Raw genomic sequence first — 16293 nt, 5'->3', positions numbered from 1 at the left:
AGTGGAAGCAAGCAACAAAAAAAGAAAGTCCTGCATAAACGTTGCACACACTTTTTAGAAGTTTTTTTTTCAATACATCACAGGAAATCACAGTGTTTTATCACATTCTTACAGGGTGATATGAGCCGATGAAACACACACACACACACACACACATCGTGGACGTTGTGGCAGTTCCTTGCACAAAGGCTAATTAAGCATTTCCTTGTGCGCATGTGTTCTTGCACTTGTGCATGCGACTTGTGTGCAGGTGAGGAGGAAGAGCCATTACAGAGAAACTAATTTGCTTGAGGGGAAAGGAAACACAGCGGGGTGTGGACCGCACAGAGAGAAAGTGGGAAGGGGGAGGGAGAAGACAAGATAGATGCAGAGGAAGAGATAAAAAAAGATAACGGGCAATAACAAGAGGAAGCGAAAGAAAAAATAATAGACGGACATGAAGGAGAAAGGCCTCTTTTAAAGACAGCTGCAGATGTCAGTCTTGCTGCGAGGCAGCAGGTGAACTGGGGTCTCACACTATCCCCTTTGTGATATTGCTGAGGCACTCATCCCCCTTTTGAAAGAACATCTAGAGCAGAGGTGCAATGCTGCGATAACCAGCGGCACATCACGTGTCTTAATAGGGCTAAAATGACATGAATCCTAACAAGTACATTTCCAACTGAGACACTTCCACCATTGTTTATCTGGTATGATTCATGTCCTCTTTTTGGACCAGTATATCTCTACAGATGACTAAACCTTTGAGAGTAGCCGTATTCATTTATTCACTGACTTTTAGGAAATAGATGCAGCCTCTGTTCCCTGAAGTCAATTTTCTATAACAAGCTGTAGTGGAGCTACTATTCCGCCAATTGGTGAGATCCAACATTATCAGCCCGTCTTCACCTTTGCCGAAGGTAATAATGAAAATTTAACGCAGCTCATTTGGCTTGTTCCATAACAGTGTAGTTACTCTCCTGCTGGAAATTGTGTCAAAAACCTCCATAGATAAGTTTTCACATTCAGTTGAAGCAGAACACTTTGATAAAACCTTAAAAAGGCATACATTTGACATTTGACTGTCCTGTCAAATGGCTCTTTTTCATTGCGTATCAGCTGAAAAGTGACAATGGACCTTGTGAAATGTTATCTGTTTTACCCTGGCCTCCAGAAATGTCATATCTGTCGCTCAGGTACGAGCAGAAGTACTCCAGCCACTTGACTTTTATATTTGTAATGGACATTTCCTCAAATTAAAATAGATCACCCAAGATTTTAGTCACAACATAACCCATGATGAAAAGTCATATATTAAAAAATATTTGCAAATGAACTGATAATTAAAAAAAAGTCATTATTGCTTTGAGTTTTTGCAAAAACATGTCAGCTGTGTTACATTTGGTAATTGGAGTATTTCTCCTATTCTCTTAAACCCGTGTCAAAATTTACACCTCCTAACTATAACTGATTCTTTATTTTCACATTATCCCATGTATTTTCATAGGATTCAAAGGAATAGTTTGACATTTTCACGTTCTTGCTGAGAGTAAGATGAGAGTATTGATACCACTCTCATGTCTGTGCACTTAACATGGAGCCACAGAACCAGGGGGTGATTAGCTTAGCTTAACATAAAGAGTGGAAACAGCTAGACTGGCTCTTTCAATAATACACCTACCAACACCTCTAAAGCTCCAAACTTATAACACAGACATGAGAGTGGTATTGATTTTCAGTCTCAGCGAGAAAGCAAATAAGTTGTCATTTAAAGGACCATACCACTGATATTAGCATTTTAAGTAGAACAATATCAAGAACATCAAGAATATCAAGTTAGCTTTAACTTTTGTCAGAGTTAGACTATCACTTGGAAAAAACACCCTGCAGACTTTTTATATCTCTAAGCTCGAAAAGCTGCATTATAGCACAGTGACCAACTTTATAACATATTGATGCAGACTTAATGTTCACTGTGGTCAGGCTGTTCTCATACACCGTTCGTAGCTATACCTACGACAAGGAATGCACTGTAATTTGTAAATATCCCACAAAATCAATTTGTATGTAATCCACATAATCATGAACCAAGAAATTTAAAGAGCAACAAACGACACATTTGGAAGAGGTTGGGGTGGATGGGCGGGTCAAAAAACACCAGACTTTCGCCCAGGAGATCGTTGTTCGTACCCCGTGTGAAACCAGAAGTGAGTGTTGATTTATTTGTCACGCAACTTCTGTATTTAAGTTACGCCACTTCTGAAATTATTTTAATCCAAACCACCATCTTTTCTTAAACCTAACTAAGTCGTTTTTGTCACGTAACTTCGGCTTCCTTAGTTATTTTAACCCAAACCACCATCTTTTCCTAATCCTAACTAAGTAGTTTTTTGTCACGTAACTTCCGTTCTTAAGTTACGCCGCTTCCTGAGTTATTTGAACCCAAACCACTATTTTATCCTAAACCTAACTAAGTAGTTTTTGTCATGTAATTTCCACTTCCTGAGTCAGTTTAACCTAAACCATCATCTTTTCCTAAACCTAACTAAGTCGTTTTTGTCACGTAACTTCGGCTTCCTTAGTTATTTTAACCCAAACCACCATCTTTTCCTAATCCTAACTAAGTCGTTTTTGTCACGTAACTTCCGTACTTAAGTTACGTCGCTTCCTGAGTTAGTTTAACCCAAACCACGATCTTTTCATAAACCTAAGTAAGTAGTTTTGTTGCCCTGTGCATCACTAGTTGCTGGACATTTGTAGGAAAATGCACGAAAAATGAGGAATAGCTTTTTGTAAGATATCATATGAACCATTGTATGAGATTGTGTTGCAGGGATGGACAAAGGAAACCATTTCTATGTAGAGCTGGCTGTGCTTAGGATCAAGTAATGTAGAACTACAAAATGCCATCCCAGTCAAGTCTGTAGCACTCTGAACCAGTTTCTCCAAAATATTTTTCTCATAGTATTTCCATCTACTCAACAGTGCCAGTCCCTGCAGCTCTCAACACCAGCTCACTCTCAGGATCATGTAAAATGCTTAATGAGCTGTGCCTGCTTTCTACCAGATGTAGCACTTTCAGTTACAGCTGAAGAGTCAGTTCTTGTTTCATCAGAACACTAAATCTTTTCGTCTGATGCATAACAATTTCTTTTTTACTGTTTGTGCCAACTCCAGGCATGCTGTGTCTGAATGTTTTGTTCTTTCACAAAGATCTGCCATCACAACCAAGTGGATCTGGAGAATATATTTGAGGTTTTTGAGCTTAGCTACTGACCAGTTTGGTCCAATAATTACCCCGGCGGGAAAAGTCCTGGCATGTTCATGTTTATTTTTTTTTGCATTTTCTTCACTGCGTGTTTAATTTCAAAGGGAATATGGTAAATGTGTTACATCCAACACCTTCGGCTAAAGTAAAAATCACTTGTTGCCAGATCAATGAAGTGGGCACTAGTCATATACACTGCCTTCTGTTTGTATCTGGCACTGGTATTTCTTCCCATGATACAAGTACATTATATATCATATGATAAATAGATTGAATCTGCATTCTTATTTCTGCAAGATTTCTATAAGTGTTGGTTACATTGGTTACAGTGTGATAGATTCATATATCAAACCAGGCATCAACGTTTCATGAGCTGAGAAAAACAGCCCCGTTTTCAGCTTAACGATGCTTTCCAGACAATCCGATGGGTTTTTAAATGGATTATTTAGCTTAAGAAGAAAGAGAATTTTCTCAACTCCGAAAGGAATACTTAATCCTTCGGTTTATCTGAAAAATTGAAAATGTAGCTGCACATTAAAACATTTCTTGTGTAAGAGAGTGCATTTCACCCCATTATTTAGGAAACATCTTTGGAAATATAATATTTGAGAAATATAGGAACATAATACTCGAAAGGTAAGCTGAGGTTTCTAACTAAGCTCAAATATGATATCTGATTTATTTAAGGCTCAAGCAGGTCAGGCAGTGGCAGCTAAAACGTCGGTATTAAATTGATCTTGGGGATGGATTTGAAAGATAAGGGTGTAAGACGTCGTGAGCTGCCAATTGCCTGTCAGCGTAACACTGAAGCTTTGAGCGCATGGCGCACCTGCCTGGTCTTACTCGTGTTACTCAAGGAAGATGGAGGGATAAGGAGGCTGATCTGGACTATTGAGATGCAGCCATGGGAAACAGACTGCAGAATCTGTTGCCTTGCCAACCAAGCCCCTCAGAGTGTAAGGGTTAAATGTAAAAGATTCTCTGCCAATGCAAATATAGGTTGCCATCTGTTTTCATTACACTCCTTTTGTTTCATTTTCTAAAAACATGCAAGAATGTGGTGTAGGTGTTCAGATCTGTGGTGCTTTTCAGCATGATCCTGATTTGATTGAGAGCGATACGCAGAGCTGGATAGTAATTACAACACCATCCATATGCCTCTCAAGGCGCTACGATATGATAGCGGGCTCCTCATATAGCACATCTTTTATTGCCATCACTGCAATAATCTAAATCTATTGCATTTTTTTGATGAAGGAACATTAACTCACTGATTCTGAGTCACTTTCAACAACTCTACAGTAAAATGATGAGTATACAGATGATCAGCAATTCAAATCCTGTGCAACTCCAACATCATCTGCAGAATTTAGAGCATTAGTCACAAAGGATAGTTATCCTGTAGGAAAACAATCTTTTTTTGAACTGCCAGTGGTCTAACCCAGCTGATGCCAGTGTTAACTTTGCTTTGAAATAGATAGCAAACTCCAGAGAAGCTGATAAAGTTTTATGGTCAACTTAATTTCTGTCTCTGACTATTAATCTCCAGCAGAGCCAACAGAGAGATACGGCGAAGGCAAGAAAACAGCAAACTTGTTGCTTAGGAACAGTGAGAAATAACCCTAACTTTTCTTGAAGCATCTGATCTTATCTCCCATGGTGCAAATAGCTCCGTATGTGCGTGTATGTGTTGTGGGGGGGTGTGGGCAGGTGGGGCGTGATGGTGGTCGGGGAGTCAGGTTTAGCAGAGGTTGTTTCTAGGCAACTGTTTTTTTTTCTTCTTCTTTTAATATGAAACTTGTTTGTTTTTCTGTGTTTTCCATCTGTTCCTATTCATTATGGCCCGCGTTTCCCGCAAATGTGATTTCTCATCATTTAGACCAGGTTAACTGTCTCTTTGGTGTACGACCCAGCATCACTCTTTGATGAAAAAAAGAAAAGACAACAAACAATAAAGCTGCTTTCTGCTGTTCGGACCGGCTCCCAACATTCATCAAAGCATGATAGATGTGACGCAATTTTTCAGTAATATAGATCAGAGATGTCCTATTATATGCAGACTTTCATATCAACCATGCCAACTGCGTGTACAAATATATGCATATATGCGCTTTGTCTTCTCATTTCTTGTCTTAAACTTGTGCTGAATGTGTGCAATAATCACAGTATTTTGTTTCAACATGTTCTATTTTTCCTTACACATGTCTCCAGAGTGCATGAAGTGATGTTTTGCATATTTGACCTGTAACAGCTGCTGGCTTGCCGCCCAGTTCTGCCTCAGATTGGAGCAGTTCATTAAATTACAACCTGACAGCTGTGGTAAAGTAAACAAATAAACAAATAAATAAAGCTCATTGCATTTTCAAGTGATACCAAGCCTGTTGTACAGTTGTTAGGATGACATACATGTGTCATGCAGCAGCTTGAAATGTCATCCAGTGGTCTTGTTATCCTCATGGTTTTAATTAAAGTGTTAAGTTTGCACGTGTGAATTAAAGTGAGTGTGTGCAACAAGTGCACATTATTTTGGGTCCAAGAGCTTCACATGATGCATTTCACATAATTGTTCTTGTGTTTCACGATGTATAATTAATAAGTGAAGAGCTTCTGTGCACAGTTCATGTGAGGTAATTAAATTATAATTTATTTCTGTACAGCTAAGCGGGAAAAACCATACACACAGCAAAAACCGACTGTATTATTCCATACACACACACACACACACACACACACACGCACGCACGCACGCACGCACGCACGCACGCACGCACGCACGCACGCACGCACGCACGCACGCACACACGCACACACACACACACACACACACACACACACACATAGATTGTCCTGATGTCTCTTACAGTAGAACCCCTTTCATTTGAGTTTTAATTGGCTGTATGTCAGTGTTTAATTAGAGGCTCTGAACTGGATGTTTTAGGTGGAAACCAGTGGCAGTTTCTGTGTTTTGTCAAACTCTAATTAAAAGCCTCTTCCTCAGAAGACACGGCCTCAACGTCACCCGAGCACACTTACTGTGCATTCCAGCATGCATGTGTACGTGTCAGAGGGCAGACAACCCGCTGCTTCCACTAACAACGAGTTCACATGGGGCTTCCATTTAATTATCCATTGGCCCCTCGTGATCCAGATGGACAGACGTGCTCGCCATCCAATCGCTGAAAAATGCAATTCCTGCAGAAATCTCAAAATGTCAAAAATGTTTGATACCAAATCACAGCATGGCTTTTTCTATGGTGTTCCTCAAGGTCTTGGTGTCTTAATGTGGTATTTTAGAGTCCTCCATAGGTAAAAAAAATGGTTACATTTAGCACCAAATCTGTGTAACAAATGGTATCAACCCAAAAATCACTGCAACAACTTACAAGGCATAATAGAGCATGGGAATGACCATCACATACTTCGATCATAATGTTCTAAACCCCATGTTTACAACTGATTTTAAACAATTATTAATTAATTTGTGTTTATTTCTGATTTATGACTAGAACAACTTGTCACATACTGCTCTCAAATTAATCTTCAGATGCCCAGCTTTTAGATGATGTACACCACTTCTATGTGACATCTACTGTTGACATGTTATCTCCCCCTAAAGACCCCCCGTCCCCCCCCTAAAAAAAGACAAAAACAGGTCTATTGTGGGTCTCAGAGGGTAAATATCATACATGATGTATACACCAGGGATTACAATCCAGGACTTTATAGTTGGATCCTTGACAAAATCTGCTACTTTGCACTTTATAAATATAATAAATCATTAGTAATAATAAGTTTGAGGCACCCATTTCTGTTATTTATCTCCCCCTAAACTTAAAAATGCCTTACTACAGAATATACCGACTGATATCTTCATCCTTAGTTTACACTTTTGAGTGATTCCTTTGTGTGTTAGGTCCCACTCCAATATCCTGCTTCAGCAGGGAATACATCCAATTAAAGAAGCAAAATGCTGTTTCATGGCGACTTTAATTGTGGCACCGGTCTGACGTCAGACCACTGGAGTCTATTTCAAAAAAACATCCCAGAGCAAGGGTGTGAAAATGTATTAGTTCTTGGCCTAATTTACGTGCAGTGAAAAGAGAAAAAAGATGCTGTGGTTTTGAATAAACTTGTGTATAACATAACTTTCATGTTGCATCCAAAGACATGTATCTTTTCTACAGTTAGATAGTGCCCTCTGTTGGAAGAAGAATTAAACTACAGCTTTGATGACTGATTTCCAGCTGAATGTGAACAAGCCACTTTCATATACTGTTCAATCTTGATTCATATATGTCATAGTAATTGGAAAAGGGCAGATAGGGGAAAACAGTAAAACTGCAGTAACCATTATAGTTTCTTAACTTTGACACATCAGTACTTTACAGTATTTTCAACCTTTAGACAGAAGTGAAGAGTACAAAAAAATAAAAAAATAAGAATAATTCTTGCATGTGGATACCTGCTGAGTAAGTCATCCAGTGGTCCAGAAGATGTTGACTTCCTATTAAATGAGATACGAAATATTATCTAATTTGAATGTACAGCATACATTAATATACTGACCCACAAGGGTAAACTTGGTCAATGCATGCAACAAATGTTAGTAGTGCTGTATATTCCATAGATTTAATATACCCGATTCCTAGTTGATAGACTTAACATATTCAATACAGTGTTAATGTACGTCCCTCCCTCTCAGCCTCTCTTCCTCCACCAGGCCTGTTTAAGCCAGCCATACTCTCCCTTATAGGCTCCACATCTCTAGCTTTTGGTTTGTTTGGCATTTTTCCCTAGCATAGAATATTATCCTATAGTTATGTTTATTTAAAATAAAAACACTGCTTTAAACCTTCCTCATCCCACACTTTTAGCTGGTTTGTGACAAGAATACATTATCAGATTTCCAGAGCACATAAGTGTGCATCATTAGCCTTTCACTAAATATGAGTGTGTGTACGCCTGCAGGCTCTCTGTTGCTGTCCAGTGTTTCCAAGGCAGCGGACTCTTTCCCCATTGCACAAACATGTTTAGGCAAGAAGTCCAATGTCATATTCCCCAAGTAATTTTATCACATGGTTGCTCCCCCGGTGAGTGGGTGAACACAAGCATCACACTCAGGCTGCTATAAGAAGAAAGAAAGTCTGTCATTGTGTCCATTGTCCTAAAAAACCCCACTGTACACTACCTGCTCAGCACCCAAAATAGACAAAGATACAACAACTAGCTGATGAACTTAGTGGAGCATTTAGCAGCGAAAGAGGCAGAGGAGACCAACAACAGAGCTAAAAGAGACGCATATTGGACTTACATTCGTCAGGTGGCCAGAAACACAACTCCAAATGAAAGATGATGTTGTTCTGTAACTAATGGATGTTTAATTGATAAGCAATTGTTTCGTTAAAGGTCCCATATCGTGCTCATTTTCAGGATCATACTTGTATTTTGTGTTTCTATTAGAACATGTTTACATGCTGTAAAGTTAAAAAAAACTTTATTTTCATCATACTGTCTGCCTGAATATGCAATATCCTCCTGTCTGAAACGCTCAGTTTAAGCGCATTTCGATGGAATTGCGACGAAATTGCAACAGAATTGCGTTGCTAGGCAACAGCTTGGGTCCATGTGTAATTCCTGTCAGCTGATGACATTCACATACACTGCAACCAGGAATAAACTGGGACACATTTAGAATGTTTACGTTTAAATTTGTGTAAAGGGTCTAAATATTGTATATTTGTGACATCACAAATGGACAGAAATCCTGACAGCTTGTTTCAAATGCAGAATTTCTGAATACGGGCTGTGTGTATTTCCCTGTGGATGGAGCGTTTCGATACTTTCACAGTATTTATATAGGACATAAGCCTGCTTCATAATAAAAGAAATGAAAATCTCACTTTTTTATAATATGGGACCTTTAACAAGATCAATCATGTCAGCTTCAAAGCTGATATCGTTGTGTTCACGTGTTTTCACTGCCCCAAAGTGGCCAAAAAAGTGAAAATCTTTTTAAAAAATGTAAATGTAAATGTTCACATTAAACGTTTAATTACAAAAACTAAAACTGACATGTTTGGGGGAAATTAAAACAAATGTTTAGTTGTTTTTTTTTTCTTATGTTTCTTTTTCTTATGTTTCTTTTTTTGTTTTATATATGTTGTTGCTGCTGTCTGGATGTCCCTTTTACAAGTATGTGTATGTGTTCCTTTAACCTTAAAAAAAACCCGAAAAAAAACAAAACACCAAACAATAGATCACAATATGTGAACACACAAAAATCATAAAAAAAAACCACAACAATTTAATATTTTTACTTTAAAAATATATTCACAAAAATATGTTGTTGTAATGTACCCTTTTAAATTCCTGCCTTTAGCACATAAAAAGCAAAGTATTTTCTATTCTATTCTAAACTCTAAAAGAAAAGCAAAAGATAGGTACAGGTGGGGTCACATTTGATGGTGACACCATGTGTCGTTGGGTCTGCAGTCACAGATTTCGCTGGTGACGGATTTGGGTGTAACACCGGTGCGCAGCGCTGTCCCTCAGTGGGCGGAGTTAACTAACAGATCACGTGACAGCGGTTACCAGTCAGTGTTGCTTCTATGCGGCTCTTGAGACCGACTGTGTTGTTGGGTCTGATAGGGAGCAGAGGAATATCGAGAAGTATGGTAAATATATAGAGCACGATAATATATGTATATTACTTTATGTGTGCCGTGATTAAAACATTTATGTTTCCGGTAACTGCCTATAGGTCAGATTTCTTTTTTTAAATGCGGTGTAACGGACTAAATGGTCCGATGTTGACGCAGCCACTAAACTAGCTTCGTGTAAAAGCCAGAGGCGAAATGTCGTCAGTTTAACATCCACAGAGAGGAACTTAACTAACAGTTTACCTCTCTAGCTTCACTCAACTGCTTCAGTTTTTGTTGTTGTTATGAAATCCGTTGTTATTAGCTGGCTGGCTGTGCTGGAGCATTATCTCTGATAACATGAAGAGATAGAGATGTCGTTAAAGTTGCTAATAACCTGTGGTAATATATTCTTAAAGCCAGGTGATGTAAATTGACATCAGATCAGGAGAATATGCGCTATCCTTTAATCCTATTTAATATATAATATCTTTTGTTTTGTTTTTAAAGGGGACATATAATGCTCATTTTCAGGTTCATGTTTGTATTTTGGGCTTCTACTAGAACATGTTTACATGCTGTAATGTTCAAAAAACACATTATTTTTCTCATACTGTCTGTCTAAATATACCTGTATTTACCCTACTGTCTGAAACGCTCCGTTTCAGTGCATTTCAACGGAATGGCAACGTAATTGTGTTGCTAGAAAACAGCTAGGGTCCAGGTTTACTTCCTGTCAGCTGAAGATATCACATACACTGCAACAGGAAATAAACTGGGACACATTTAGTATGTTTACGTTTAAAACTGTGAAATGGTCTAAATATTGTAGATTTGTGACATCACAAATGGACAGAAATCCTAACGGCTTGTTTCAAACGCACAATTTCTGAATATGGGCTGTGTGTATTTCTCCATGGATTGAGTATTTTGATACTTTCACAGTATTTATATATCACTTAAACCTGCTTTATAATATAAAAAACATGAAAATCTCACTTTTTACAATATGGGACCTTTAATGTACTGTCTTTTCTTACTCTTGAGTGAGTGAGATAGACATGCGTGTTAGTCAGTAACTGTGGGGTTTTCCAAGCTAAACCTGTTCTGTAGGGTAAATTAATTACAACATTATTGATGGCACAATGAATAGGCCATGGTGCAACTCTCTTTCATTTCCTCATTCTGACTTGTGCTTACTTGACTTGACATTCCTCCCAATTATCTGAGTCATCTTGTTTATCTTCTCAACCTTGAGCTTACTTTTGCCCTTTGGTTTGCTTTCATGGACTTGAGCCCTGACAAACCTTTACCCTCAGCTGCCTTACTCAATCACACACTCTCACCTATATACAATTTCCACTCTTCACCTCTAGTGTGCTCAGGTGGGAGACTGGCAGACTGCCAAGTCAATCTACGAGTTCTCTGCCAAGGATATTGATGGCAATGAAGAGTCTCTTGAGAAATACAGGTAAAATATATAAACAATAATATAATGTAATCTTATGGTCTAATAAAGGCTAAGGAATTTCTCTCATAGAGTTTGAAAGCAGCAGTACAGAGTGGAATATTTCTTGCAGTTGTCATGTTTTAGCATAATTGTTTTTGTAGTTTAACCTCTTGTTTGATCTGTTTTTCCCTGCCAGAGGGTACGTATGTGTCATCGGAAATGTAGCCTCTAAATGAGGAAAGACCAAGGTAAACTACACTCAGCTAGCGGAAATGCACGCCACCTACGCTGAGAAAGGTTTACGCATCATGGGCTTCCCATGCAACCAGTTTGGAGGACAGGTAACAAGGACAAACTGATGACAACACAGCTTTATATTTATAAATATATATTTCAAATGTTCTAACTTTTTGTTGTTGTTGTTGTTTGATCCAGGAGCCAGGGACTGATGCAGAGATTAAAGAGTTCGCCAAAGGTTACAAAGTTGAGTTTGACCTCTTCAGCAAGATTGATGTGAATGGAGACGACGCTCACCCTCTGTGGAAGTGGATGAAGGCACAGCCCAAAGGCAAGGGAACCTTTGGAAAGTGAGTTATTGTCCTATTTTACTGTTTACTTCACAAATAGTCTCATGACGTGTTCACAAAATGAGTAACAGCCTTTAGTGGAACATGAATTTAATAATGAGGGGTGATTAGAATATCTGCTTAGACCCTGTGCACTACATCCTGAAGAAGTTATGTTTTCAGCACATTATTGTTAATAATAACCATTATGTACAGTTATCTGTGAGAAGTTGAATGAATTCCTAAATAATCATGGGCATAATTCTTGTTATAATTTACTCACCAATTTCATCTCAGTGTGGTAGGACTTTTAACAGTTTTGTAAAGCTGGAGGTCATCATGTCTCCCTTCTCGGTAATTAATTTGTTGGTTAAAATGTAACCATAAATGATGGGAATGGTGGCCCAAACTACAAGAATAGGCCACATGTTGGTTAAAAATAAATACATTGAAAAATTCCTTAGAAAGCACATGTCATCTCTTAAAGTTAGAGATGTATGGAGAAGGTACAAATAATGTATTTTATCCATCCATTATTTGTAATGGCTACCCGCTATTCAGGATTGCGGGGCGGCTGGAGCCGATCCCAGCTGACATTGGGCGAAGGCAGGGTACACATTGGACAGGTCGCCAGTCTATCACAGGGCTGACACATAGAGACAGACATAATGTATTTTATATTATTTATAATTTCTTTTTCATACAAATAAAGTGTTACATTTTTCACATTTACCCTGAAATGAGAACACTGTGTCGTACACATCCTGTTCAGCTTCTATAACCTCATCGCACTACTTTCTTCCTCTTTGTTTCTCATTCGCTGTTTGTGAAGTTGTAAAATTTTTCAGTTTTTTACAACATTGAAGAGATTACACTATCATGGTCATCTCATTACAACAAATAACCGTGAGCTAGTTTTGAAAAGGGCATGTAAATCATTCCAGTATTTACATGATACTATGCAAATGCCACTTCTGTCCGGTCTCCTCTCGGCGAAGTAGTCTCCTAGTGGCGGGGGTGGCGGGGTGCGCCAGCTAGCTAATTCTTGTCTCATTTGTGATCTGATAAACATTCAAATTCATAAAAAATCAGTGCCCCATATCGCTTTTTTTTTTTTTTTTTTTTTTTACAAGCTACTTACTAGCTTGGAAGTGAGTGGGTCCCTAAATGAAAAAGTTTCTCAGGTTGTATTGTAGTAATTTTTTTCTCTCTCCACAGTGGCATCAAATGGAACTTCACAAAGGTAATTTGCTAATATAGCACTATCCCTTTTTAAGAAACATCTTCAGTAAAATTCTCAACCGCATGAAAAATATGCTAATGTTTTGATGTCTTATTCCTCAACAGTTTCTGATAAATAGAGAAGGGCTAGTTGTGAAGAGATACGGGCCAAATGATGATCCCAGCGTAAGTGGCACTCAGTGTGCTTTTAATAATATGCATGCTGTGTGAATGCAGCAACTTTCATATGATGTTGGTGCATAGTTCAATTTAGCTTTGTTAATATCAATCGGTTGCATTATGTTTGTCATAGTTTAAGCTGATATAGAGAGAAAGAAGACTGTATAAAAAAGATGGATTAAAAGGGTAGAGGAACTGGTAAATAAATGATCCACTGTTTAGATTTTTGCCTTTTTATCCATGTTATTCAGCTTTGTAGTGAACAGTTGATATCTGTCCGTGGTGCTGCAACGGTGCCATTCCCCACTCGACATATCTGTCATAGTAAAATTTCTACTTATTTCTCTTTACAGGTGGTGGAGAAGGATCTGCCTACGTACCTTTAATAATACTGTCTCCTATGTGTTTGTTTGACCCCTGACCTCTCCCATGGACTTCAGGGTATTGGCGTGTGTGTGTGTGTCTGGACCAGTGACGGCCTGTCTGTAAACCCAATATTGGGCAGGGCAGGCCTGATGAACCCCAGCGTGCAACTAACCCCCAGAACACACCTATGCCAGACCCATAAGACCATATGAGAGGACATTCATTCAGTAGAGACCCTCCACATCTTAATTCAAACTCAGCCATTCCTCTCTGCAATACAAATACCATCAAGTCCTTTCTGAATGTTAAGTGACAAATATATTCATGTGTCAATGTCAATTTTATGCCATATGTTCCTCAGATTTCTGAAAAGCTACTGATAATATTATTTGCACTTAACTTGCCGAAGGGCCCATTATTGTATCTGTACATCATAACCCATGAAATTGGAAAATAAATGCTGTCTAGGACATTAATTTGTCAAATTACATGCATATATTGAAATCATTATTTTGCTCACCTCCTGGCTTTGTGAATGGTTACTCTACTGGTATGTTTATTAAAAAAACACACTCTTTAACTCTATCATACTGCTACACTGGAAGAATAAAATCGATGATAAACTAGACACAATAAAACAATTTGATGAAGAATCTCATCATTTGTTTCATGTTCAGCTGACTTAAAGAGCCTAGGCTGTCCTAGTAAATTAATTAAACCAATTAATCGCAAATGTAGCAACTGAACAGGAATATACGTAAAATAGGTTTTTCCATGTAGATTTAGGTTGTAAGTTACTTTAACTTAATCATACTGCTACTGGAAGAAAAAAATTGATGGGAAATTAGACACGATAAAACAATTTGATGAAGAATCTCATAATTTGACATAGAATTATCTAAAGGCATAATTTTATAACTTTTCTATAATGTACAGTATGTCCTAAAGCTCTATATTATGGTTCTGTGTCTTAATATTTGATACTATTGGGTATCCTGATAATTTCCCAGGAAGTTTCCTGGAAATAACTAGTATTTGTAGAGAAAATTGACATTTCCTTAAGAGAACTTCATGGTGCATTTAAACCAATGTAAATATTAATAAATTATTCATGTATTATTGGAAACTATATTCTCCATACTGTATATATTGAATGGTATGCTTGTCTGTTGCCAAATTTCTTGTTTGTTTCATGTTCAGCTGACCAGTGGTGTACACTGACTAAAAGAGCCTAGGTTACCCTAGTAAATTAATTAATAGGATTCATTCAATTAATTGCAAATGTAGCAATTGACAAGGAAAATACATAAAAAAACGTTCCCATGTAGATGTAGGTTTTAAATTACTTAAACTTAATACTACTGCTACATTGGAAGAAAAAAATGGATAGAAAAACTATACACGATAAAAAAATTTGACGAAGAATCTCATAATTTTGGTTTATGGGAGACGTGTGATGATCCCTCTCTGCCTGCCAAAGGACAAACTGAAATATCATACTTAAAGTTTTTCTGCCAAGACTTTTTTTTATTTTAAGTAGAAAAGTAATTAATTGTTCAATGGATATTAAGTAAGAGATAATGACTAATGACACGCTAGCTGTACATTATCCCATTTATTACACGGCTACTTACTTAAGAAATCAATAATTTGACACAAAAACGGTCCGCCAGAGTCTGACATCAGAACTGCGCCCATAGCAACGGTCTGTTATACATAGCAGCGGTCTGTTATATAGCAACGGTCTGTTATACATAGCAACGGTCTGTTATATAGCAACGGTCTGCTATAAAGAAATAACAGACCGCAGAACTCCGTGATTGACCAATCAGAATCGAGAATTCAACAAAGCCCTGTAATAAATTGTTTTAACTATATCTATATTCTTGGAGTTTATTGTGGTCCTTGGTATTTATATGAAGGTATTACTTGTATTTTTTCAATGGCCCCCATATGCTGTTACAATCACCCCTGCATGTGGGGGCAGATTTGACTTAATTACAGTGTTTCAATCAATATTATGATTCTTAACATTGCTTGTAAAAACACAAGATAATATAAGATATTCCTTTATTAGTCCCGCAGTGGGGAAATTTTCAGTGTACAGCAGCAAAGGGGATAGTGCAAAAAAAACAAGATGCATCAGCTAATGCAGTAAAAAAAAAACAAGAGTTAAACAAAGTGTAACAAAAAATGAACCATTTAGATAGAAGGAAGTATAAAAATAGGAGCAGTATATACAGTATTGACAATAAACAGACTATTAACAAAATTGCAGAAGTGGAAAATGATATTGCACAGTGAGAATGAAATGATGACTGTTAACAAGTAGAACACAAGTTACCTACATAAAAACCCTATCCAAATAGCTCAAGAGGATTGTTGACATCAAATCCAAAAAAATGACACCATTGTCCCCGGTCTCCCCTATCTCATAACCTTTTTTTTTCTTTCATTTTTTATTTTCATCATAACTTTTGTTTTGTTTTTCTTTTCGAGGCGGAAATGGGATTATTAAATTAAATATTAAATTTATACAATTAATAAAATATGAATGTCGTCTCCCTTTCCAGTGGTATCAATTACCTACCGTTAGCTACGTAACGGTTACACAGTGACGTCCTA

At 37.6% G+C, this 16293-nt stretch overlaps 1 protein-coding gene across 1 annotated transcript; it reads left to right on the top strand.

Annotated features, from left to right (window-relative positions):
• Positions 1 to 9763: 9763 nt before the first annotated feature.
• LOC141777027 (phospholipid hydroperoxide glutathione peroxidase-like) lies at positions 9764 to 14156 on the top strand. The gene is made up of 7 exons (XM_074650952.1): positions 9764 to 9921; positions 11262 to 11356; positions 11532 to 11676; positions 11771 to 11922; positions 13120 to 13144; positions 13249 to 13308; positions 13656 to 14156. Exons 1-7 carry the CDS (start codon positions 9856 to 9858, stop codon positions 13686 to 13688), a joined length of 576 nt encoding a protein of 191 aa, XP_074507053.1. The 5' UTR covers positions 9764 to 9855; the 3' UTR covers positions 13689 to 14156.
• Positions 14157 to 16293: the final 2137 nt, after the last annotated feature.

This window comes from Sebastes fasciatus, chromosome 11, assembly GCF_043250625.1.
Source record: "Sebastes fasciatus isolate fSebFas1 chromosome 11, fSebFas1.pri, whole genome shotgun sequence".
NCBI classification, from domain to species: domain Eukaryota; kingdom Metazoa; phylum Chordata; class Actinopteri; order Perciformes; family Sebastidae; genus Sebastes; species Sebastes fasciatus.
This window is presented reverse-complemented; position numbering and strand designations above follow the sequence as displayed.